Raw genomic sequence first — 27,728 nt, 5'->3', positions numbered from 1 at the left:
TTAAAGCTGACAGTCAGTACTTCCTCATAGTCATTGTACCATTTCAAATCCAAAAGTGCTGGAGTACAGAGCCTAAACAACAGTGTCACTGTCCCAATACTTTGAGGGTACTGTATATAGTGATGGATAAAACTTATAAAATGACTCATGAGCTTAATTAAAAAGTCTTAACTTGATCACAACCCAAAACATAAGCTTGTTATACTCCACTGTGTGTAAAGAACGTCATTGTAAACAAACACTGCATAGCCTCAAAACACGGTTAAAACGATCATTCTGATCTCATAGATGGTCAGTCGTTGCAGCCGTAGCTCCTTCTATGAATTTCAGAGCGGTTCCATTCCTCAGCTGTTTACATAAAAAAGTGGCAGGGTGGCAGCTTGGTTGTTGTTTCAATCCCAGATTGCCCCTTTAAGACAGTATGAATCAAAGTTCACAAATAAAGACATTTTTGTTGAAATAAATCAAAAACTTGTATTTTATTTAGTAATTTTAATCAAAAGATGAGTGTATAATTGTGAAAGGAACAGTGCCATGGTTTTGTATCAATATACACACATTATTAACACTATATGTCTGCTTATTAAGCTCTTATAAACATTATTAGGTAGTTTATTTTAATAAATATATGAACTTATAAATACTGATTGATAAACAGTTTATTTACTAAATTATTAACAAGCTATTTAATAATGTCTTATAAGTTATAAACAGACATTAAAGGTAGTGTCCCATAGGACTCTGGTCCAGGGTCCATAGGACTCTAGTCCAGGGTCCATAGGGCTCTAGTCCAGGGTCCATAGGGTTCTAGTCCAGGGTCCATAGGGTTCTAGACCAGGGTCCACAGGGCTCTAGACCAGGGTCCATAGGGCTCTAGTCCAGGGTCCATAGGGTTCTAGACCAGGGTCCACAGGGCTCTAGACCAGGGTCCATAGGGCTCTAGTCCAGGGTCCATAGGGTTCTAGACCAGGGTCCATAGGGCTCTAGTCCAGGGTCCATAGGGTTCTAGTCCAGGGTCCATAGGGTTCTAGACCAGGGTCCATAGGGTTCTAGACCAGGGTCCATATGGCTCTAGACCAGGGTCCATAGGGTTCTAGACCAGGGTCCATAGGGCTCTAGTCCAGGGTCCATAGGGTTCTAGTCCAGGGTCCATAGGGTTCTAGACCAGGGTCCATAGGGTTCTAGACCAGGGTCCATAGGGCTCTAGACCAGGGACCATAGGGCTCTAGACCAGGGTCCATGGGGCTCTAGACCAGGGACCATAGGGCTCTAGACCAGGGTCCATAGGACTCTAGTCCAGGGTCCACAGGGCTCTAGACCAGGGACCATAGGGCTCTAGACCAGGGTCCATAGGGCTCTAGACCAGGGTCCATGGGGCTCTAGACCATAGGGCTCTAGACCAGGGTCCATAGGGCTCTAGACCAGGGTCCATAGGGCTCTAGTCCAGGGTCCATAGGGCTCTAGTCCAGGGTCCACAGGGCTCTAGACCAGGGTCCATAGGGTTCTAGTCCAGGGTCCATAGGACTCTAGTCCAGGGTCCACAGGGCTCTAGACCAGGGTCCATAGGGCTCTAGTCCAGGGTCCATAGGACTCTAGACCAGGGTCCATAGGACTCTAGTCCAGGGTCCATAGGGCTCTAGACCAGGGTCCATAGGACTCTAGTCCAGGGTCCATAGGGCTCTAGACCAGGGTCCATAGGGCTCTGGTCTAAAGTAGTGCACTACCCTCCATAGGACTCTGGTCTAAAGTAGTGCACTACCCTCCATAGGGCTCTGGTCTAAAGTAGTGCACTACCCTCCATAGGGCTCTGGTCTAAAGTAGTGCACTACCCTCCATAGGGCTCTGGTCTAAAGTAGTGCACTACCCTCCATAGGGCTCTGGTCTAAAGTGGTGCACTACCCTCCATAGGGCTCTGGTCTAAAGTGGTGCACTACCCTCCATAGGGCTCTGGTCTACAGTAGTGCACTATATTGAGGATAGGATACGATTTGGGATGCATCCTAGGTCAGTGTTTACCGGATCACTCATCATTTACAAAGGAACAAAACATTCAGAGGCTGTGGGGCTGTCCCATTTCATCGGTTCACTTCAATCTAACAGCAAGTAAATGAGATTATACTGAATATCTATATCACAACCCCCTGGTCTGAGATTAAAAACATCTTATTTAACAAGTGTGTTCATTTACAGAGATCATTCCTAGTGCCTTTGTTCACCGCTGTCCAGCTGCCCTGATTGAAATGACTGCTATTAATTCACTAAATAATCTATATGTTTTATCAATACCTTCTTCTCAACACGGACCACAAGAGGTTCAGAAAACACTAGGTCAAAGATCAGAAAACGCCATGTCTCAGGTCTAGGAGCAGGTCTAGGAGCAGGTCAGCTCCTCAGAGGGTTAGACAGGCACCGCTGTCACTTTCCACAACTCCTGAAAAAGAGAAAGTCTGACATCAGAATTGGAGTTGATGACAACGCAATATATAAAAGACTGTACATACCCAACTTGAAGCAACCACAAATTTCGCCATGGAGCATGTTCTGATTGGCCAGTGAGGGGGTCATGCCTCAACACTCAACTTATTCATTAAAACCCAGGCCTTTCGCGCCACCGCCTGCTCTTGCGCTCATAATTCCGGCTGTGAAAATAGCCAAAATATTTCCACCCTGGACCTATAGTGCTTCCCCAGCGCTAAGATGTACCATTGTGTTAAGCTTTGAAGATTTACCATTGTGTTAGCTGAGTAGATTTACCATTGTGTTAGCTGAGTAGATTTACCATTGTGTTAGCTGAGTAGATTTACCATTGTGTTAGCTGAGTAGATTTACCATTGTGTTAGCTGAGTATATTTACCAGTGTGTTAGCTGAGTATATTTACCAGTGTGTTAGCTGAGTAGATTTACCAGTGTGTTAGCTCTGTAGATTTACCAGTGTGTTAGCTCTGTAGATTTACCATTGTGTTAGCTGAGTAGATTTACCATTGTGTTAGCTGAGTAGATTTACCAGTGTGTTAGCTGAGTATATTTACCAGTGTGTTAGCTGAGTAGATTTACCAGTGTGTTAGCTGAGTATATTTACAATTGTGTTAGCTGAGTATATTTACAATTGTGTTAGCTGAGTATATTTACCATTGTGTTAGCTGAGTATATTTACAATTGTGTTAGCTGAGTATATTTACCATTGTGTTAGCTGAGTATATTTACCATTGTGTTAGCTGAGTATATTTACCATTGTGTTAGCTCTGTAGATTTACCATTGTGTTAGCTTTGTAGAGTTACCATTGTGTTAGCTTTGTTAAATAGAGCCCTCGGTCTCACAGTGTAGTGGAAATATAAGGATATAGTACTAGAAACATTCTGTTGGGTTTAGGATATAGTACTAGAAACATTCTGTTGGGTTTAGGATATAGTACTAGAAACATTCTGTTGGGTTTAGGATATAGTACTAGAAACATTCTGTTGGGTTTAGGATATAGTACCAGAAACATTCTGTTGGGTTTAGGATATAGTACTAGAAACATTCTGTTGGGTTTAGGATATAGTACTAGAAACATTCTGTTGGGTTTAGGATATAGTACCAGAAACATTCTGTTGGGTTTAGGATATAGTACTAGAAACATACTGTTGGGTTTAGGATATAGTACTAGAAACATACTGTTGGGTTTAGGATATAGTACTAGAAACATTCTGTTGGGTTTAGGATATAGTACTAGAAACATTCTGTTGGGTTTAGGATATAGTACTAGAAACATTCTGTTGGGTTTAGGATATAGTACTAGAAACATTCTGTTGGGTTTAGGATATAGTACTAGAAACATTCTGTTGGGTTTAGGATATAGTACTAGAAACATTCTGTTGGGTTTAGGATATAGTACTAGAAACATTCTGTTGGGTTTAGGATATAGTACTAGAAACATTCTGTTGGGTATAGGATATAGTACTAGAAACATTCTGTTGGGTTTAGGATATAGTACTAGAAACATTCTGTTGGGTTTAGGATATAGTACTAGAAACATTCTGTTGGGTTTAGGATATAGTACTAGAAACATTCTGTTGGGTTTAGGATATAGTACTAGAAACATTCTGTTGGGTTTAGGATATAGTACTAGAAACATTCTGTTGGGTTTAGGATATAGTACTAGAAACATTCTGTTGGGTATAGGATATAGTACTAGAAACATTCTGTTGGGTTTAGGATATAGTACTAGAAACATTCTGTTGGGTTTAGGATATAGTACTAGAAACATTCTGTTGGGTTTAGGATATAGTACTAGAAACATTCTGTTGGGTTTAGGATATAGTACTAGAAACATTCTGTTGGGTTTAGGATATAGTACTAGAAACATTCTGTTGGGTTTAGGATATAGTACTAGAAACATTCTGTTGGGTTTAGGATATAGTACTAGAAACATTCTGTTGGGTATAGGATATAGTACTAGAAACATTCTGTTGGGTTTAGGATATAGTACTAGAAACATTCTGTTGGGTTTAGGATATAGTACTAGAAACATTCTGTTGGGTTTAGGATATAGTACTAGAAACATTCTGTTGGGTTTAGGATATAGTACTAGAAACATTCTGTTGGGTTTAGGATATAGTACTAGAAACATTCTGTTGGGTTTAGGATATAGTACTAGAAACATTCTGTTGGGTATAGGATATAGTACTAGAAACATTCTGTTGGGTTTAGGATATAGTACTAGAAACATTCTGTTGGGTTTAGGATATAGTACTAGAAACATTCTGTTGGGTTTAGGATATAGTACTAGAAACATTCTGTTGGGTTTAGGATATAGTACTAGAAACATTCTGTTGGGTATAGGATATAGTACTAGAAACATTCTGTTGGGTTTAGGATATAGTACTAGAAACATTCTGTTGGGTTTAGGATATAGTACTAGAAACATTCTGTTGGGTTTAGGATATAGTACTAGAAACATTCTGTTGGGTTTAGGATATAGTACTAGAAACATTCTGTTGGGTTTAGGATATAGTACTAGAAACATTCTGTTGGGTTTAGGATATAGTACTAGAAACATTCTGTTGGGTTTAGGATATAGTACTAGAAACATTCTGTTGGGTATAGGATATAGTACTAGAAACATTCTGTTGGGTTTAGGATATAGTACTAGAAACATTCTGTTGGGTTTAGGATATAGTACTAGAAACATTCTGTTGGGTTTAGGATATAGTACTAGAAACATTCTGTTGGGTTTAGGATATAGTACTAGAAACATTCTGTTGGGTATAGGATATAGTACTAGAAACATTCTGTTGGGTTTAGGATATAGTACTAGAAACATTCTGTTGGGTTTAGGATATAGTACTAGAAACATTCTGTTGGGTTTAGGATATAGTACTAGAAACATTCTGTTGGGTTTAGGATATAGTACTAGAAACATTCTGTTGGGTTTAGGATATAGTACTAGAAACATTCTGTTGGGTTTAGGATATAGTACTAGAAACATTCTGTTGGGTTTAGGATATAGTACTAGAAACATTCTGTTGGGTTTAGGATATAGTACTAGAAACATTCTGTTGGGTTTAGGATATAGTACCAGAAACATTCTGTTGGGTTTAGGATATAGTACTAGAAACTGTAACAGTCCTGACCTGTTTTATGTTGTTTTTTATGTGTTTATGGTCAGGGCATGTGTTTTGGGTGGGCAGTCTATGTTATCTGTTTCTATGTTGGTTTTGGGTTACCTGGTATGGCTCTTGATTAGAGGCAGGTGGTTTGCGTTTTCCTCTAATTAAGAGTCATATTTAGGTAGGGCGTTCTCACTGTTTGTTTGTGGGTGATTGTCTCCTGTGATGTCTTCGTCGTTGTCGATGTATTTTCACATACGGGACTGTTTGGCTGTTCGTGTGTTTTGATGTAACGTTCCTGTCCGTGAGTTTACGTTTAGTGATGTGAGTTTATGTTCAGGTTTCGTTCTACGTCGTTTTGTTATTTTGTAAGTTTGTTAAAGTGTTTGTTTTCGTGTTGCCATCATCATCAGTTTTTCGGTTATAAATAAAAAGATGGCTTATTTCCCTGAAGCTGCGTTTTGGTCTGAAGATCCTTCTCTCCTCACCTCTTCCGAGGATGAGGAGAGCGACAGCCTTAACAGAATCACCCACCACGCTAAGACCAAGCGGTATGGGAATGCTCTACGGAGCAACAAGGACTCCTGGACTTGGGAGGAGATCCTGGACGGTAGAGGACCTTGGGCTCAACCAGGGGAATATCGCCGTCCAAAGGAGGAGTTGGAAGCAGCGAAGGCTGAGAGGCGCTGGTATGAGGAGGCAGCGCGACGACGCGGTTGGGAGCCCGTGAGTCAGACCAAAAAATTTCTTGGGGGGTGCACACGAGGAGTGTGGCAAAGCCGGGTAGGATACCCGAGCCAACTCCCCGTGCTTACCGTGGAGGTAGAAGGCGTCGTACTGGTAAGACACCGTGTTATGCGGTAAAGCGCACGGTGTCCCCAGTACGCGTGCTTAGCCCAGTGCGGGCTATTCCACCTTGCCGCACTGGGAGGGCTAGGTTGGGCATCGAGCCGGATGTCATGAAGCCGGCCCAACGTATCTGGCCTCCAGTACGTCTCCTCGGGCCGGCGTACATGGCACCAGCCTTACAGGTGGTGTCCCCGGTTCGCCTGCATAGGCCAGTGCGGGCTATTCCACCTCGCTGCACTGGCAGGGCTACGGGGATCATTCAACCTGGTAAGGTTGGGGAGGCTCGGTGCTCAAGAGCACGTGTCCTCCTTCACGGTCCGGTAGACCCGGTGCCACCTCCATGTACCAGTCCTCCGGTGGCAGCCCCCCGTACCAGGCTGTCTCTCCGGGTTCTCTCTCCTGCTGTTTCCTCCTCTCCAGCGCAGCCAGTGCCTAGACCACGCACCAGGCTGTCTCTCTTTCTCCTCCCTACAGAGCCATCCGTCTCCCCAGCGCCATCTGAGCCATCCGTCTCCCCAGCGCCATTTGAGCCAACCGTCTCCCCAGCGCCATCTGAGCCATCCGTCTCCCCAGCGCCATCTGAGCCATCCGTCTCCCCAGCGCCGTCTGAGCCATCCGTCTGCCATGAGCCTGCAAAGCCGCCCGTCTGTCATGAGCCTGCAAAGCCGCCCATCTGCCATGAGCCTACAGAGCCGTCCGCCAGACAGGAGCCGCTAGAGCCGCCCGCCAGACAGGAGCCGCTAGAGCCGCCCGCCAAACAGGATCTGCCAGAGCCGCCAACCAGACAGGATCTGCCAGAGCCGCCAACCAGACAGGATCTGCCAGAGCCGCCAACCAGACAGGATCTGCCAGAGCCGCCAACCAGACAGGATCTGCCAGAGCCGCCAGCGAGCCATGACCAGCCAGAGCCGTCCTGCCAGGACCAGCCAGAGCCGTCCAGCCAGGACCTGCCAGAGCCGTCCAGCCAGGACCTGCCAGAGCCGTCCAGCCAGGACCTGCCAGAGCCGTCCAGCCAGGACCTGCCAGAGCCGTCCAGACAGGACCTGCCAGAGCCGTCCAGCCAGGACCTGCCAGAGCCGTCCTGCTATGACCTGCTAGAGCCGTCCAGCCAGGACCTGCCAGAGCCGTCCAGCCAGGACCTGCCAGAGCCGTCCAGCCAGGACCTGCCAGAGCCGTCCAGCCAGGACCTGCCAGAGCCGTCCAAACAGGACCTGCCAGAGTCCCTCAGCCAGGACCTGCCAGAGTCCTTCAGCCGGGATCTGCCCCTTGTCCCGGTGCTGCCCTTTGTCCCGGTGCTGCCCCTTGTCCCGGTGCTGCCCCTTGTCCCGGTGCTGCCCCTTGTCCCGGTGCTGCCCCTTGTCCCGGTGCTGCCCCTTGTCCCGGTGCTGCCCCTTGTCCCGGTGCTGCCCCTTGTCCCGGTGCTGCCCCTTGTCCCGGTGCTGCCCCTTGTCCCGGTGCTGCCCCTTGTCCCGGTGCTGCCCCTTGTCCCGGTGCTGCCCCTTATTCCGGTGCTGGTCCTTATCCTGGTGCTGCCCCTTGTTCCGGTGCTGCCCCTTGTCCCGGTGCTACCCCTTGTCCCGGTGCTGCCCCTTGTCCCGGTGCTGGCCGTTGATTTAGGGGAAGGTAGTGTTAGGGTGGTCATTAGAAGGGGTAGACAGAAGAGGGGAGTGACTATGGTGGTGTGGGGACAGCGTCCTGAGCCGGAACCACCACCGTGGTCAACTGCCCACCCAGACCCTCCCCTGGACTTTGTGCTGGTGCGCCCGGCGTTTGCACCTTGAGGGGGGGGTTCTGTAACAGTCCTGACCTGTTTTATGTTGTTTTTTATGTGTTTATGGTCAGGGCATGTGTTTTGGGTGGGCAGTCTATGTTATCTGTTTCTATGTTGGTTTTGGGTTACCTGGTATGGCTCTTGATTAGAGGCAGGTGGTTTGCGTTTTCCTCTAATTAAGAGTCATATTTAGGTAGGGCGTTCTCACTGTTTGTTTGTGGGTGATTGTCTCCTGTGATGTCTTCGTCGTTGTCGATGTATTTTCACATACGGGACTGTTTGGCTGTTCGTGTGTTTTGATGTAACGTTCCTGTCCGTGAGTTTACGTTTAGTGATGTGAGTTTATGTTCAGGTTTCGTTCTACGTCGTTTTGTTATTTTGTAAGTTTGTTAAAGTGTTTGTTTTCGTGTTGCCATCATCATCAGTTTTTCGGTTATAAATAAAAAGATGGCTTATTTCCCTGAAGCTGCGTTTTGGTCTGAAGATCCTTCTCTCCTCACCTCTTCCGAGGATGAGGAGAGCGACAGCCTTAACAGAATCACCCACCACGCTAAGACCAAGCGGTATGGGAATGCTCTACGGAGCAACAAGGACTCCTGGACTTGGGAGGAGATCCTGGACGGTAGAGGACCTTGGGCTCAACCAGGGGAATATCGCCGTCCAAAGGAAGGGTTGGAAGCAGCGAAGGCTGAGAGGCGCTGGTATGAGGAGGCAGCGCGACGACGCGGTTGGGAGCCCGTGAGTCAGACCAAAAAATTTCTTGGGGGGTGCACACGAGGAGTGTGGCAAAGCCGGGTAGGATACCCGAGCCAACTCCCCGTGCTTACCGTGGAGGTAGAAGGCGTCGTACTGGTAAGACACCGTGTTATGCGGTAAAGCGCACGGTGTCCCCAGTACGCGTGCTTAGCCCAGTGCGGGCTATTCCACCTTGCCGCACTGGGAGGGCTAGGTTGGGCATCGAGCCGGATGTCATGAAGCCGGCCCAACGTATCTGGCCTCCAGTACGTCTCCTCGGGCCGGCGTACATGGCACCAGCCTTACAGGTGGTGTCCCCGGTTCGCCTGCATAGGCCAGTGCGGGCTATTCCACCTCGCTGCACTGGCAGGGCTACGGGGATCATTCAACCTGGTAGGGTTGGGGAGGCTCGGTGCTCAAGAGCACGTGTCCTCCTTCACGGTCCGGTAGACCCGGTGCCACCTCCATGTACCAGTCCTCCGGTGGCAGCCCCCCGTACCAGGCTGTCTCTCCGGGTTCTCTCTCCTGCTGTTTCCTCCTCTCCAGCGCAGCCAGTGCCTAGACCACGCACCAGGCTGTCTCTCTTTCTCCTCCCTACAGAGCCATCCGTCTCCCCAGCGCCATCTGAGCCATCCGTCTCCCCAGCGCCATCTGAGCCATCCGTCTCCCCAGCGCCATCTGAGCCATCCGTCTCCCCAGCGCCATCTGAGCCATCCGTCTCCCCAGCGCCGTCTGAGCCATCCGTCTGCCATGAGCCTGCAAAGCCGCCCGTCTGTCATGAGCCTGCAAAGCCGCCCATCTGCCATGAGCCTACAGAGCCGTCCGCCAGACAGGAGCCGCTAGAGCCGCCCGCCAGACAGGAGCCGCTAGAGCCGCCCGCCAGACAGGATCTGCCAGAGCCGCCAACCAGACAGGATCTGCCAGAGCCGCCAACCAGACAGGATCTGCCAGAGCCGCCAACCAGACAGGATCTGCCAGAGCCGCCAACCAGACAGGATCTGCCAGAGCCGCCAGCGAGCCATGACCAGCCAGAGCCGTCCTGCCATGACCAGCCAGAGCCGTCCTGCCATGACCAGCCAGAGCCGTCCAGCCAGGACCTGCCAGAGCCGTCCAGCCAGGACCTGCCAGAGCCGTCCAGCCAGGACCTGCCAGAGCCGTCCAGACAGGACCTGCCAGAGCCGTCCAGCCAGGACCTGCCAGAGCCGTCCTGCTATGACCTGCCAGAGCCGTCCAGCCAGGACCTGCCAGAGCCGTCCAGCCAGGACCTGCCAGAGCCGTCCAGCCAGGACCTGCCAGAGCCGTCCAGCCAGGACCTGCCAGAGCCGTCCAAACAGGACCTGCCAGAGTCCCTCAGCCAGGACCTGCCAGAGTCCTTCAGCCGGGATCTGCCCCTTGTCCCGGTGCTGCCCTTTGTCCCGGTGCTGCCCCTTGTCCCGGTGCTGCCCCTTGTCCCGGTGCTGCCCCTTGTCCCGGTGCTGCCCCTTGTCCCGGTGCTGCCCCTTGTCCCGGTGCTGCCCCTTGTCCCGGTGCTGCCCCTTGTCCCGGTGCTGCCCCTTGTCCCGGTGCTGCCCCTTGTCCCGGTGCTGCCCCTTGTCCCGGTGCTGCCCCTTGTCCCGGTGCTGCCCCTTGTCCCGGTGCTGCCCCTTGTCCCGGTGCTGCCCCTTGTCCCGGTGCTGCCCCTTATTCCGGTGCTGCCCCTTATCCTGGTGCTGCCCCTTGTTCCGGTGCTGCCCCTTGTCCCGGTGCTACCCCTTGTCCCGGTGCTGCCCCTTGTCCCGGTGCTGGCCGTTGATTTAGGGGAAGGTAGTGTTAGGGTGGTCATTAGAAGGGGTAGACAGAAGAGGGGAGTGACTATGGTGGTGTGGGGACAGCGTCCTGAGCCGGAACCACCACCGTGGTCAACTGCCCACCCAGACCCTCCCCTGGACTTTGTGCTGGTGCGCCCGGCGTTCGCACCTTGAGGGGGGGGTTCTGTAACAGTCCTGACCTGTTTTATGTTGTTTTTTATGTGTTTATGGTCAGGGCATGTGTTTTGGGTGGGCAGTCTATGTTATCTGTTTCTATGTTGGTTTTGGGTTACCTGGTATGGCTCTTGATTAGAGGCAGGTGGTTTGCGTTTTCCTCTAATTAAGAGTCATATTTAGGTAGGGCGTTCTCACTGTTTGTTTGTGGGTGATTGTCTCCTGTGATGTCTTCGTCGTTGTCGATGTATTTTCACATACGGGACTGTTTGGCTGTTCGTGTGTTTTGATGTAACGTTCCTGTCCGTGAGTTTACGTTTAGTGATGTGAGTTTATGTTCAGGTTTCGTTCTACGTCGTTTTGTTATTTTGTAAGTTTGTTAAAGTGTTTGTTTTCGTGTTGCCATCATCATCAGTTTTTCGGTTATAAATAAAAAGATGGCTTATTTCCCTGAAGCTGCGTTTTGGTCTGAAGATCCTTCTCTCCTCACCTCTTCCGAGGATGAGGAGAGCGACAGCCGTAACAGAAACATTCTGTTGGGTTTAGGATATAGTACTAGAAACATTCTGTTGGGTTTAGGATATAGTACTAGAAACATTCTGTTGGGTTTAGGATATAGTACTAGAAACATACTGTTGGGTTTAGGATATAGTACTAGAAACATTCTGTTGGGTTTAGGATATAGTACTAGAAACATTCTGTTGGGTTTAGGATATAGTACTAGAAACATTCTGTTGGGTTTAGGATATAGTACTAGAAACATTCTGTTGGGTTTAGGATATAGTACTAGAAACATTCTGTTGGGTATAGGATATAGTACTAGAAACATACTGTTGGGTTTAGGATAAAGTACTAGAAACATTCTGTTGGGTTTAGGATATAGTACTAGAAACATACTGTTGGGTTTAGGATATAGTGCTAGAAACATTCTGTTGGGTTTAGGATAAAGTACTAGAAACATACTGTTGGGTTTAGGATATAGTACTAGAAACATTCTGTTGGGTTTAGGATATAGTACTAGAAACATACTGTTGGGTTTAGGATATAGTACTAGAAACATTCTGTTGGGTTAAGGAATAAAGTACTAGAAACACCCTGTTGGGTTTAGGATATAGTACTAGAAACACACTGTTGGGTTTAGGATATAGTACTAGAAACATTCTGTTGGGTTTAGGATAAAGTACTAGAAACACACTGTTGGGTTTAGGATATAGTACTAGAAACATTCTGTTGGGTTTAGGATATAGTACTAGAAACACTCTGTTGGGTTTAGGATATAGTACTAGAAACATTCTGTTGGGTTTAGGATATAGTACTAGAAACATTCTGTTGGGTTTAGGATATAGTACTAGAAACATTCTGTTGGGTTTAGGATATAGTACTAGAAACATTCTGTTGGGTTTAGGATATAGTACTAGAAACATTCTGTTGGGTTTAGGATATAGTACTAGAAACATTCTGTTGGGTTTAGGATATAGTACTAGAAACATTCTGTTGGGTTTAGGATATAGTACTAGAAACATTCTGTTGGGTTTAGGATATAGTACTAGAAACATTCTGTTGGGTTTAGGATATAGTACTAGAAACATTCTGTTGGGTTTAGGATATAGTACTAGAAACATTCTGTTGGGTTTAGGATATAGTACTAGAAACATTCTGTTGGGTTTAGGATATAGTACCAGAAACATTCTGTTGGGTTTAGGATATAGTACCAGAAACATTCTGTTGGGTTTAGGATATAGTACTAGAAACATTCTGTTGGGTTTAGGATATAGTACTAGAAACATTCTGTTGGGTTTAGGATATAGTACTAGAAACATTCTGTTGGGTTTAGGATATAGTACTAGAAACATTCTGTTGGGTTTAGGATATAGTACTAGAAACATTCTGTTGGGTTTAGGATATAGTACTAGAAACATTATGTTGGGTTTAGGATATAGTACTAGAAACATTCTTTTGGGTTTAGGATATAGTACTAGAAACATTCTGTTGGGTTTAGGATATAGTACTAGAAACATTCTGTTGGGTTTAGGATATAGTACTAGAAACATTCTTTTGGGTTTAGGATATAGTACTAGAAACATTCTGTTGGGTTTAGGATAAAGTACTAGAAACATTCTGTTGGGTTTAGGATATAGTACTAGAAACATTCTGTTGGGTTTAGGATATAGTACTAGAAACATTCTGTTGGGTTTAGGATATAGTACTAGAAACATTCTGTTGGGTTTAGGATATAGTACTAGAAACATTCTGTTGGGTTTAGGATATAGTACTAGAAACATTCTGTTGGGTTTAGGATATAGTACTAGAAACATTCTGTTGGGTTTAGGATATAGTACTAGAAACATTCTGTTGGGTTTAGGATATAGTACTAGAAACATTCTGTTGGGTTTAGGATATAGTACTAGAAACATTCTGTTGGGTTTAGGATATAGTACTAGAAACATTCTGTTGGGTTTAGGATATAGTACTAGAAACATTCTGTTGGGTTTAGGATATAGTACCAGAAACATACTGTTGGGTTTAGGATATAGTACTAGAAACATTCTGTTGGGTTTAGGATATAGTACTAGAAACATACTGTTGGGTTTAGGATATAGTACTAGAAACATTCTGTTGGGTTTAGGATATAGTACTAGAAACATACTGTTGGGTTTAGGATATAGTACTAGAAACATTCTGTTGGGTTTAGGATATAGTACTAGAAACATTATGTTGGGTTTAGGATATAGTACTAGAAACATTCTGTTGGGTTTAGGATATAGTACTAGAAACATACTTTTGGGTTTAGGATATAGTACTAGAAACATTCTGTTGGGTTTAGGATATAGTACTAGAAACATTCTGTTGGGTTTAGGATATAGTACTAGAAACATTCTGTTGGGTTTAGGATATAGTACTAGAAACATTCTGTTGGGTTTAGGATATAGTACTAGAAACATTCTGTTGGGTTTAGGATATAGTACTAGAAACATTCTGTTGGGTTTAGGATAAAGTACTAGAAACATTCTGTTGGGTTTAGGATATAGTACTAGAAACATACTGTTGGGTTTAGGATATAGTACTAGAAACATTCTGTTGGGTTTAGGATATAGTACTAGAAACATTCTGTTGGGTTTAGGATATAGTACTAGAAACATTCTGTTGGGTTTAGGATATAGTACTAGAAACATTCTGTTGGGTTTAGGATATAGTACTAGAAACATTCTGTTGGGTTTAGGATATAGTACTAGAAACATTATGTTGGGTTTAGGATATAGTACCAGAAACATACTGTTGGGTTTAGGATATAGTACTAGAAACATTCTGTTGGGTTTAGGATATAGTACTAGAAACAGTCTGTTGGGTTTAGGATATAGTACTAGAAACATTCTGTTGGGTTTAGGATATAGTACTAGAAACATACTGTTGGGTTTAGGATATAGTACTAGAAACATTCTGTTGGGTTTAGGATATAGTACTAGAAACATTCTGTTGGGTTTAGGATATAGTACCAGAAACATTCTGTTGGGTTTAGGATATAGTACCAGAAACATTCTGTTGGGTTTAGGATATAGTACTAGAAACATTCTGTTGGGTATAGGATATAGTACTAGAAACATACTGTTGGGTTTAGGATATAGTACTAGAAACATTCTGTTGGGTTTAGGATATAGTACTAGAAACATTCTGTTGGGTTTAGGATATAGTACTAGAAACATTCTGTTGGGTTTAGGATATAGTACTAGAAACATACTGTTGGGTTTAGGATATAGTACTAGAAACATTCTGTTGGGTTTAGGATATAGTACTAGAAACATTCTGTTGGGTTTACGATAAAGTACTAGAAACATTCTGTTGGGTTTAGGATATAGTACTAGAAACATACTGTTGGGTTTAGGATATAGTACTAGAAACATTCTGTTGGGTTTAGGATATAGTACTAGAAACATTCTGTTGGGTTTAGGATATAGTACTAGAAACATTCTGTTGGGTTTAGGATATAGTACTAGAAACATTCTGTTGGGTTTAGGATATAGTACTAGAAACATTCTGTTGGGTTTAGGATATAGTACTAGAAACATTCTGTTGGGTTTAGGATATAGTACTAGAAACATTCTGTTGGGTTTAGGATATAGTACTAGAAACATTCTGTTGGGTTTAGGATAAAGTACTAGAAACATTCTGTTGGGTTTAGGATATAGTACTAGAAACATTCTGTTGGGTTTAGGATATAGTACTAGAAACATTCTGTTGGGTTTAGGATATAGTACCAGAAACATTCTTTTGGGTTTAGGATATAGTACTAGAAACATTCTGTTGGGTTTAGGATATAGTACCAGAAACATTCTGTTGGGTTTAGGATATAGTACCAGAAACATTCTGTTGGGTTTAGGATATAGTACCAGAAACATTCTGTTGGGTTTAGGATATAGTACTAGAAACATTCTGTTGGGTTTAGGATATAGTACTAGAAACATTCTGTTGGGTTTAGGATATAGTACTAGAAACATTCTGTTGGGTTTAGGATATAGTACCAGAAACATTCTGTTGGGTTTAGGATATAGTACTAGAAACATTCTGTTGGGTTTAGGATATAGTACCAGAAACATTCTGTTGGGTTTAGGATATAGTACTAGAAACATTCTGTTGGGTTTAGGATATAGTACTAGAAACATTCTGTTGGGTATAGGATATAGTACTAGAAACATTCTGTTGGGTATAGGATATAGTACTAGAAACATTCTGTTGGATTTAGGATAAAGTACTAGAAACATTCTGTTGGGTTTAGGATATAGTACTAGAAACATTCTGTTGGGTTTAGGATATAGTACCAGAAACATTCTGTTGGGTTTAGGATATAGTACCAGAAACATTATGTTGGGTTTAGGATATAGTACTAGAAACATTCTGTTGGGTTTAGGATATAGTACTAGAAACATACTGTTGGGTTTAGGATATAGTACTAGAAACATTCTGTTGGGTTTAGCTCTGTACCAGAAACATTCTGTTGGGTTTAGGATATAGTACTAGAAACATTCTGTTGGGTTTAGGATATAGTACTAGAAACATTCTGTTGGGTTTAGGATATAGTACTAGAAACATTCTGTTGGGTTTAGGATATAGTACTAGAAACATTCTGTTGGGTTTAGGATATAGTACTAGAAACATACTGTTGGGTTTAGGATATAGTTCTAGAAACATTCTGTTGGGTTTAGCTCTGTACCAGAAACATTCTGTTGGGTTTAGGATATAGTACTAGAAACATTCTGTTGGGTTTAGGATATAGTACCAGAAACATTCTGTTGGGTTTAGGATATAGTACTAGAAACATTCTGTTGGGTTTAGGATATAGTACTAGAAACATTCTGTTGGGTTTAGGATATAGTACTAGAAACATTCTGTTGGGTTTAGGATATAGTACCAGAAACATTCTGTTGGGTTTAGGATATAGTACTAGAAACATTCTGTTGGGTTTAGGATATAGTACCAGAAACATTCTGTTGGGTTTAGGATATAGTACCAGAAACATTCTGTTGGGTTTAGGATATAGTACTAGAAACATTCTGTTGGGTTTAGGATATAGTACTAGAAACATTCTGTTGGGTTTAGGATATAGTACTAGAAACATTCTGTTGGGTTTAGGATATAGTACTAGAAACATTCTGTTGGGTTTAGGATATAGTACTAGAAACATTCTGTTGGGTTTAGGATATAGTACTAGAAACATTCTGTTGGGTTTAGGATATAGTACTAGAAACATTCTGTTGGGTTTAGGATATAGTACTAGAAACATTCTGTTGGGTTTAGGATATAGTACTAGAAACATTCTGTTGGGTTTAGGATATAGTACTAGAAACATTCTGTTGGGTTTAGGATATAGTACTAGAAACATTCTGTTGGGTTTAGGATATAGTACTAGAAACATTCTGTTGGGTTTAGGATATAGTACTAGAAACATTCTGTTGGGTTTAGGATATAGTACTAGAAACATTCTGTTGGGTTTAGGATATAGTACTAGAAACATTCTGTTGGGTTTAGGATATAGTACTAGAAACATTCTGTTGGGTTTAGGATATAGTACCAGAAACATTCTGTTGGGTTTAGCTCTGTACCAGAAACATTCTGTTGGGTTTAGGATATAGTACTAGAAACATTCTGTTGGGTTTAGCTCTGTACCAGAAACATTCTGTTGGGTTTAGGATATAGTACTAGAAACATTCTGTTGGGTTTAGGATATAGTACTAGAAACATACTGTTGGGTTTAGGATATAGTACTAGAAACATTCTGTTGGGTTTAGGATATAGTACTAGAAACATACTGTTGGGTTTAGGATATAGTACCAGAAACATTCTGTTGGGTTTAGCTCTGTACCAGAAACATTCTGTTGGGTTTAGGATATAGTACTAGAAACATTCTGTTGGGTTTAGGATATAGTACTAGAAACATTCTGTTGGGTTTAGGATATAGTACTAGAAACATACTGTTGGGTTTAGGATATAGTACTAGAAACATTCTGTTGGGTTTAGGATATAGTACTAGAAACATTCTGTTGGGTTTAGGATATAGTACTAGAAACATTCTGTTGGGTTTAGGATATAGTACTAGAAACATTCTGTTGGGTTTAGGATATAGTACTAGAAACATACTGTTGGGTTTAGGATATAGTACTAGAAACATACTGTTGGGTTTAGGATATAGTACTAGAAACATTCTGTTGGGTTTAGGATATAGTACTAGAAACATACTGTTGGGTTTAGGATATAGTACTAGAAACATTCTGTTGGGTTTAGGATATAGTACTAGAAACATTCTGTTGGGTTTAGGATATAGTACCAGAAACATACTGTTGGGTTTAGGATATAGTACTAGAAACATTCTGTTGGGTTTAGGATATAGTACTAGAAACATTCTGTTGGGTTTAGGATATAGTACTAGAAACATTCTGTTGGGTTTAGGATATAGTACTAGAAACATTCTGTTGGGTTTAGGATATAGTACTAGAAACATTCTGTTGGGTTTAGGATATAGTACTAGAAACATTCTGTTGGGTTTAGGATATAGTACTAGAAACATTCTGTTGGGTTTAGGATATAGTACTAGAAACATTCTGTTGGGTTTAGGATATAGTACCAGAAACATACTGCTGGGTTTAGGATATAGTACTAGAAACATTCTGTTGGGTTTAGGATATAGTACTAGAAACATTCTGTTGGGTTTAGGATATAGTACTAGAAACATTCTGTTGGGTTTAGGATATAGTACTAGAAACATTCTGTTGGGTTTAGGATATAGTACTAGAAACATTCTGTTGGGTTTAGGATATAGTACTCGAAACATTCTGTTGGGTTTAGGATATAGTACTAGAAACATACTGTTGGGTTTAGGATATAGTACCAGAAACATACTGTTGGGTAGGGTTTTCTAGGTTCAGTAAAGTGTGTATGTGAAACTGTGTGTGTGTCTCTCACCAGTTGCTCTATGCGCTCATACAGCAGGCACTGTGGGAAAGAGGGTGTGACCTGCTCCACTGTGAAGCATGTCCGTCCGTCCCTTAGCTCCTGCATCTCACACAGACAGTGGCGGAAATGGTTGTAGGCCTCGCATGATATGTCCATGTGTCTCAGAGTGAAGTTCAGCCTGGGGAACGAACACACACACACACACACACACACACACACACACACACACACACACACACACACACACACACACACACACACACACACACACACACACACACACACACACACACACACACACACACACACACACACACACACAGTAATTACAAGATGTGGCACGAGCTAGATTCATTTTTACATTTAGCATAAATCTATATATACAAGAACCCGAGGGTCACTAATAGAGCTCCAGAGTTCCTCTGTGGAGATGAGCGAAACTTCCAGAAGGACAACCATCCCTGCAGCACTCCACCAATCAGGCCTTTATGATAGGGTGGCAGCCAGACAGAAGCCACTCCTCAGTAAAAGGCACATTACAGCCAGCTTGGAGTTTTCCAAGAGGCACCTAAAGACTCTCAGACCATGAGAAACAAGATTCTCTGGTCTGATGAAGCCAAGATTGAACTCTTTGGCCTGAATACCAAGCATCACGTCTGGAGGAAACCTGGCAACATCCCTACGGTGAAGCATGGTTGTGGCAGTATCCTGATGTGCAGATGTTTTTTAGCAGGAGGGATTGGGAGACTAGTCAGGATCGAGGGAAAGATAAACGGAGCAAAGTACAGAGAGATCCTTGATGAAAACCTGCTCCAGAGCACTCGGGACCTCAGACTGGGGCGAAGGTCCAACAGGACAACGACCCTAAGCAGGGTCTATAGACAAGTCTCTGAATGTCCTTGAATGGCCCAGCCAGAGCCCAGACTTGAACCCGATCGAACATCTCTGGAGAGGCATGAAAATAGCTGTGCAGAGACCTTCCCCATCCAACCTGACAGAGCTTGAGAGGATCTGCAGAGAAGAATGGGAGAAACTCCCCAAATACAGGTGTGCCAAGCTTGTAGCGTCATACCCAAGAAGACTCAAGGCTGTAATCGCCTAACCAGTTTTTGCTTTGTCATTATTGGTAACTGTGTGTAGATTGATGAGGAAAACATTTTATGAAATCAATTTTAGAATAAGGCTGTAATGTAACAAAATGTGGAAAAAGTCAAGGGATCTGAATTCTTAGCGAAGGCACTGTATGTTACCTCTTCTCCATAGACAGGTATGTTACCTCTTCTCCATAGACAGGTATGTAGTACAGGTATGTTACCTCTTCTCTATAGACAGGTATGTAGTACAGGTATGTTACCTCTTCTCCATAGACAGGTATGTTACCTCTTCTCCATAGACAGGTATGTAGTACAGGTATGTTACCTCTTCTCTATAGACAGGTATGTTACCTCTTCTCTATAGACAGGTATGTTACCTCTTCTCTATAGACAGGTATGTTACCTCTTCTCCATAGACAGGTATGTTACCTCTTCTCCATAGACAGGTATGTAGTACAGGTATGTTACCTCTTCTCTATAGACAGGTATGTTACCTCTTCTCTATAGACAGGTATGTAGTACAGGTATGTTACCTCTTCTCTATAGACAGGTATGTAGTACAGGTATGTTACCTCTTCTCTATAGACAGGTTTGTTACCTCTTCTCCATAGACAGGTATGTTACCTCTTCTCTATAGACAGGTATGTAGTACAGGTATGTTACCTCTTCTCTATAGACAGGTATGTTACCTCTCCTCTATAGACAGGTATGTAGTACAGGTATGTTACCTCTTCTCTATAGACAGGTATGTAGTACAGGTATGTTACCTCTTCTCTATAGACAGGTATGTAGTACAGGTATGTTACCTCTTCTCTATAGACAGGTATGTAGTACAGGTATGTTACCTCTTCTCTATAGACAGGTATGTTACCTCTTCTCTATAGACAGGTATGTAGTACAGGTATGTTACCTCTTCTCTATAGACAGGTATGTTACCTCTTCTCTATAGACAGGTATGTAGTACAGGTATGTTACCTCTTCTCTATAGACAGGTATGTAGTACAGGTATGTTACCTCTTCTCTATAGACAGGTATGTTACCTCTTCTCTATAGACAGGTATGTAGTGCAGGTATGTTACCTCTTCTCTATAGACAGGTATGTAGTACAGGTATGTTACCTCTTCTCTATAGACAGGTATGTAGTACAGGTATGTTACCTCTTCTCTATAGACAGGTATGTAGTACAGGTATGTTACCTCTTCTCTATAGACAGGTATGTAGTACAGGTATGTTACCTCTTCTCCATAGACAGGTATGTAGTACAGGTATGTTACCTCTTCTCTATAGACAGGTATGTAGTACAGGTATGTTACCTCTTCTCTATAGACAGGTATGTAGTACAGGTATGTTACCTCTTCTCTATAGACAGGTATGTAGTACAGGTATGTTACCTCTTCTCTATAGACAGGTATGTAGTACAGGTATGTTACCTCTTCTCTATAGACAGGTATGTAGTACAGGTATGTTACCTCTTCTCTATAGACAGGTATGTAGTACAGGTATGTTACCTCTTCTCTATAGACAGGTATGTTACCTCTTCTCTATAGACAGGTATGTTACCTCTTCTCTATAGACAGGTATGTTACCTCTTCTCTATAGACAGGTATGTAGTACAGGTATGTTACCTCTTCTCTATAGACAGGTATGTAGTACAGGTATGTTACCTCTTCTCTATAGACAGGTATGTAGAACAGGTATGTTACCTCTTCTCTATAGACAGGTATGTAGTACAGGTATGTTACCTCTTCTCTATAGACAGGTATGTAGTGCAGGTATGTTACCTCTTCTCTATAGACAGGTATGTAGTGCAGGTATGTTACCTCTTCTCTATAGACAGGTATGTAGTGCAGGTATGTTACCTCTTCTCTATAGACAGGTATGTAGTGCAGGTATGTTACCTCTTCTCTATAGACAGGTATGTAGTACAGGTATGTTACCTCTTCTCTATAGACAGGTATGTAGTACAGGTATGTTACCTCTTCTCCATAGACAGGTATGTAGTACAGGTATGTTACCTCTTCTCCATAGACAGGTATGTAGTACAGGTATGTTACCTCTTCTCCATAGACAGGTATGTAGTACAGGTATGTTACCTCTTCTCTATAGACAGGTATGTAGTACAGTTATGTTACCTCTTCTCTATAGACAGGTATGTAGTACAGGTATGTTACCTCTTCTCTATAGACAGGTATGTAGTACAGGTATGTTACCTCTTCTCTATAGACAGGTATGTAGTACAGGTATGTTACCTCTTCTCTATAGACAGGTATGTAGTACAGGTATGTTACCTCTTCTCTATAGACAGGTATGTAGTACAGGTATGTTACCTCTTCTCTATAGACAGGTATGTAGTACAGGTATGTTACCTCTTCTCTATAGACAGGTATGTAGTACAGGTATGTTACCTCTTCTCTATAGACAGGTATGTAGTACAGGTATGTTACCTCTTCTCTATAGACAGGTATGTAGTACAGGTATGTTACCTCTTCTCTATAGACAGGTATGTTACCTCTTCTCTATAGACAGGTATGTTACCTCTTCTCTATAGACAGGTATGTTACCTCTTCTCTATAGACAGGTATGTTACCTCTTCTCTATAGACAGGTATGTTACCTCTTCTCTATAGACAGGTATGTTACCTCTTCTCTATAGACAGGTATGTAGTACAGGTATGTTACCTCTTCTCTATAGACAGGTATGTAGTACAGGTATGTTACCTCTTCTCTATAGACAGGTATGTAGTACAGGTATGTTACCTCTTCTCTATAGACAGGTATGTAGTACAGGTATGTTACCTCTTCTCTATAGACAGGTATGTTACCTCTTCTCTATAGACAGGTATGTTACCTCTTCTCTATAGACAGGTATGTTACCTCTTCTCTATAGACAGGTATGTTACCTCTTCTCTATAGACAGGTATGTTACCTCTTCTCTATAGACAGGTATGTAGTACAGGTATGTTACCTCTTCTCTATAGACAGGTATGTAGTACAGGTATGTTACCTCTTCTCTATAGACAGGTATGTAGAACAGGTATGTTACCTCTTCTCTATAGACAGGTATGTAATACAGGTATGTTACCTCTTCTCTATAGACAGGTATGTAGTGCAGGTATGTTACCTCTTCTCTATAGACAGGTATGTAGAACAGGTATGTTACCTCTTCTCTATAGACAGGTATGTAGAACAGGTATGTTACCTCTTCTCTATAGACAGGTATGTAATACAGGTATGTTACCTCTTCTCTATAGACAGGTATGTAGTACAGGTATGTTACCTCTTCTCTATAGACAGGTATGTAGTACAGGGGAGACGGAGGTTGTTACAGATTCTGTACAGAGTTCGGAACAGCGCGTCTGTCAGATCGTCATCGTAGCACACTGGAACAAATTAAAAATAAATACAGTTTATTACCATTAATATTCCACAGAGATCATTCAGCACCATACTATCTGTGTTCTGTACCTGTAGTCTGCTCTGAGTACTAGTGAATTAGCAGAGATCATTAATATTCCACCGGATAACACCCGATCCCACCGGTTAACACCCGATCCCACCGGTTAACACCCGATCCCACCGGTTAACACCCGATCCCACCGGTTAACACCCGATCCCACCGGATAACACCCGATCCCACAGTTTAACACCCGATCCCACCGGACAACACCCGATCCCACCGGACAACACCCGATCCCACCGGACAACACCCGATCCCACCGGACAACACCCGATCCCACCGGTTAACACCCGATCCCACCGTTTAACACCCGATCCCACCGTTTAACACCCGATCCCACCGTTTAACACCCGATCCCACCGGTTAACACCCGATCCCACCGGTTAACACCCGATCCCACCGGTTAACACCCGATCCCACCGGTTAACACCCGATCCCACCGGTTAACACCCGATCTCACCGGTTAACACCCGATCTCACCGGTTAACACCGGATCCCACCGGATAACACCTGATCCCACCGGTTAACACCCGATCCCACCGGTTAACACCCGATCCCACCGGTTAACACCCGATCCCACCGGTTAACACCCGATCCCACCGGTTAACACCCGATCCCACCGGTTAACACCCGATCCCACCGGTTAACACCCGATCCCACCGGTTAACACCCGATCCCACCGGTTAACACCCGATCCCACCGGTTAACACCCGATCCCACCGGTTAACACCCGATCCCACCGGTTAACACCCGATCCCACCGGTTAACACCCGATCCCACCGGTTAACACCCGATTCCCCCGCTTAACACCCGATCCCACCGGTTAACACCCGATCTCACCGGATAAACACCCGATCCCACCGGACAACACCCGATCCCACCGGACAACACCCGATCCCACCGGACAACACCCGATCCCACCGGACAACACCCGATCCCACCGGACAACACCCGATCCCACCGGTTAACACCCGATCCCACCGGTTAACACCCGATCCCACCGTTTAACACCCGATCCCACCGTTTAACACCCGATCCCACCGTTTAACACCCGATCCCACCGTTTAACACCCGATCCCACCGTTTAACACCCGATCCCACCGTTTAACACCCGATCCCACCGTTTAACACCCGATCCCACCGGTTAACACCCGATCCCACCGGTTAACACCCGATCCCACCGGTTAACACCCGATCCCACCGGTTAACACCCGATCCCACCGGTTAACACCCGATCCCACCGGTTAACACCCGATCTCACCGGTTAACACCGGATCCCACCGGATAACACCTGATCCCACCGGTTAACACCTGATCCCACCGGTTAACACCTGATCCCACCGGTTAACACCTGATCCCACCGGTTAACACCTGATCCCACCGGTTAACACCTGATCCCACCGGTTAACACCTGATCCCACCGGTTAACACCTGATTCCCCCGCTTAACACCCGATCCCACCGGTTAACACCCGATCCCACCGGTTAACACCCGATCCCACCGGTTAACACCCGATCCCACCGGTTAACACCCGATCCCACCGGTTAACACCCGATCCCACCGGTTAACACCCGATCCCACCGGTTAACACCCGATCTCACCGGATAAACACCCGATCCCACCGGACAACACCCGATCCCACCGGACAACACCCGATCCCACCGGACAACACCCGATCCCACCGGACAACACCCGATCCCACCGGACAACACCTGATCCCACCGGTTAACACCTGATCCCACCGGTTAACACCTGATCCCACCGGTTAACACCTGATCCCACCGGTTAACACCTGATCCCACCGGTTAACACCTGATCCCACCGGTTAACACCTGATCCCACCGGTTAACACCTGATCCCACCGGTTAACACCTGATCCCACCGGTTAACACCTGATCCCACCGGTTAACACCTGATCCCACCGGTTAACACCTGATCCCACCGGATAAACACCTGATCCCACCGGATAAACACCTGATCACAAATGTCTTACCGTCAGCCGCAATGATAATTGTTGTGTTGTCATGGAGATCTGCCACTTCATCCTCTGTCCATCCAAACTCTGCATCAGCGTCTGAGAAACAAGAGATGAATGGAGAGAAAGATGAGAGATCAGCAGAGACCATGGTTTAACATCACCTGTGTTTCTCTATGTGACCATGGTTTAACATCACCTGTGTTTCTCTATGTGTGTGTGTTTCTCTATGTGTGTGTGTGTGCTTCTCTAAGTGTGTGTGTGTGTGTATGTGTAGCCTGCCCACCTGTGCAGAGATCGTGTCTGAGCCAGTCCAGTAGACGAACTCGCACCTCCCCACCTGTTAAAGAGACAACACTATAATACTGTCACCTCCCCACCTGTTAAAGAGACACCACTATAATACTGTCACCTCCCCACCTGTTAAAGAGACACCACTATAATACTGTCACCTCCCCACCTGTTAAAGAGACACCACTATAATACTGTCAACTCCCCACCTGTTAAAGAGACACCACTATAATACTCAATACTGTCAGGGAGAGAGAGAGCTAGCCTGGTACAACGTATTGTAATGAAACAGCAGCACTCCCACTCCCCCGCTCCCGCAGCACTCCCCCGCACCCGCAGCACTCCCCCGCACCCGCAGCACTCCCACGCACCCGCAGCACTCCCCTGCAGCACTCCCCCGCACCCGTAGCACTCCCACGCGCCCGCAGCACTCCCACGCGCCCGCAGCACTCCCACGCGCCCGCAGCACTCCCACGCGCCCGCAGCACTCCCACGCGCCCGCAGCACTCCCCGTAGCACTCCCACGCGCCCGCAGCACTCCCACGCGCCCGCAGCACTCCCACGCGGCCGCAGCACTCCCACGCGCCCGCAGCACTCCCACGCGCCCGCAGCACTCCCACGCGCCCGCAGCACTCCCACGCGCCCGCAGCACTCCCACGCGCCCGCAGCACTCCCACGCGCCCGCAGCACTCCCACGCGCCCGCAGCACTCCCCAGTTGACAAATCATGAGGCAAAATCAGTCTAAAAAACATGACTTTGTACTTCATCTTAACGCTTTGCATAAATATTTTTAATTAAACTAAATCAAAAGTGGTGAGGCGCTGCCCGACCTGATTGAAAATGCCAGCTGGTCACACGTTTGCCGGCAGCCCTGTGCTAAACGTTGTTTAAGTAACGTTCTCTAACTAAATGTTCTCTAACTACACATTGTCTAACTGTTGAATGTTGGCTCACCTGCAGGTTCCATCAGGTGTCTGTTTAACATCACGTTCTTCTGACACATGCTCAGGAGATCCTCCCCAACGTCTGCAACACAACGTTACACTGATATTGGGATTTGACACAGCCTTTATGTACCTTTAAACTTAGAAACATTACAGAGACATTGGGCGTCCAACATTCTAAAACACAACATTGGAAATAGAACAAAACATGACAAATAAGATACATTCATTTAAGAACAGCTTGCTACCAGCTCGTCAATTATTAAAATGACTCTGAGCTTGGTTCAGTGAAGCATGGTGACTACCATGTAGAATGGTTTCTGTATCAGAGATGATTGGCAGTAGTACTATTACTCACTCTGACCTTAGAAGTAATGGCATTTTCATTCCCTGACCTTAGAAGTAATGGAATTGTCATTCCCTGACTAGATTCAGAAGAACAGTCTATTTAATATGATGCTTCCTGGTCTACGCAGACAGACAGACAGACAGACAGACAGACAGACAGACAGGCAGAGTAGCTTGGAATTATCTTGCCCTTTGAAATGTTCTTTCCCTCTCCGGAAGAGCACTTTAATACAAGTGCAACAATTATCACTTTAAAGGTCAAATGCAGCCATTTTTATCTCAATATCAAATCATTTCTGGGTAACATTTAAAGTACCTTACTGTGATTGGTTTCAATGATTTTTTTTTTTTTTTTTTTTTTTTTTAAACTAGCTGTTATTGGGAGAGGTTTGGAACACTTTTTCTTATTGGTCTAGTAACTAATAGGTGATGACACCAGGCAGAACAAAACTCCACCCCACCAAAACAGGCTGACATTTCAGGCGGTCTTTTCAAACAGCTCTTATACTAAAAGGACATGATCATAATTTTCCCAATTTCACAGTATTATTCCAACCTTATAGTGTTGTAATATACAGCGCCTTCGGAAAGTATTCAGACCCCTGGACTTTTTCCACATTTTGTTACGCTACAGCTTTATTGTAAAATGTATTAAATAATTTCCCCCCCTCATCAATCTACACACAATACCCTATAATGACAGGTTATTTATTTATTTTTGCTCATTTAAAAAAACAGAGATATCATATTTACATAAGTATTCAGACCCTTTACTCAGTAACTTGTTGAAGCACCTTTGGCAGCGATTACAACCTTGAGTCTTCTTGGTTATGACGCTACAAGCTTGGCACACCTGTATTTGGGGAGTTTCTCCCATTCTTCTCTGCAGATCCTCTCAAGCTCTGTCAGGTTGAATGGGGAGGGTTGCTGCACAGCTATTTTCAGGTCTCTCCAGAGATGTTCGATCGGGTTCAAGTCCGGGCTCTGGCCGGACCACTCAAGGACATTCAGAAACTTATCCCGAAGCCACTCCTGTGTTGTCTTGGCTGTGTGCTTAGGGTCGTTGTCCTGTTGGAAGATGAACCTTCGTCCCAGTCTGAGGTCCCGAGCGCTCTGGAGCAGGTTTTCATCAAGGATCTCTCTGTACTTTGCTACGTGCATCTTTCCCTCAATCCTGACTAGTTTCCCAGTCCCTACCAGTGAAAAACATCCCCACAGCATGATGCTGCCACCACCATGCTTCAATGTAGGGATGGTGCCAGGTTTCCTCC

General features: G+C 44.6%; 1 protein-coding gene across 1 annotated transcript; it reads right to left on the bottom strand.

The window, feature by feature from the left end:
* Positions 1-460: 460 nt before the first annotated feature.
* On the bottom strand, positions 461-26,226 carry LOC129844917 (methyltransferase-like protein 22). The gene is made up of 6 exons (XM_055913077.1): positions 26,120-26,226; positions 25,160-25,213; positions 24,892-24,972; positions 22,719-22,821; positions 18,358-18,526; positions 461-2,431 (listed from the first exon to the last, which is right to left on the bottom strand). Exons 1-6 carry the CDS (start codon positions 26,166-26,168, stop codon positions 2,399-2,401), a joined length of 489 nt encoding a protein of 162 aa, XP_055769052.1. The 5' UTR covers positions 26,169-26,226; the 3' UTR covers positions 461-2,398.
* Between the last annotated feature and the right edge of the window lie 1,502 nt (positions 26,227-27,728).

Source organism: Salvelinus fontinalis, unplaced genomic scaffold (genome assembly GCF_029448725.1).
Source record: "Salvelinus fontinalis isolate EN_2023a unplaced genomic scaffold, ASM2944872v1 scaffold_0250, whole genome shotgun sequence".
Lineage (NCBI taxonomy): Eukaryota > Metazoa > Chordata > Actinopteri > Salmoniformes > Salmonidae > Salvelinus > Salvelinus fontinalis.
Note: the sequence above shows the minus strand (reverse complement) of the source record. Positions and strands in the feature narration are given on the sequence as shown.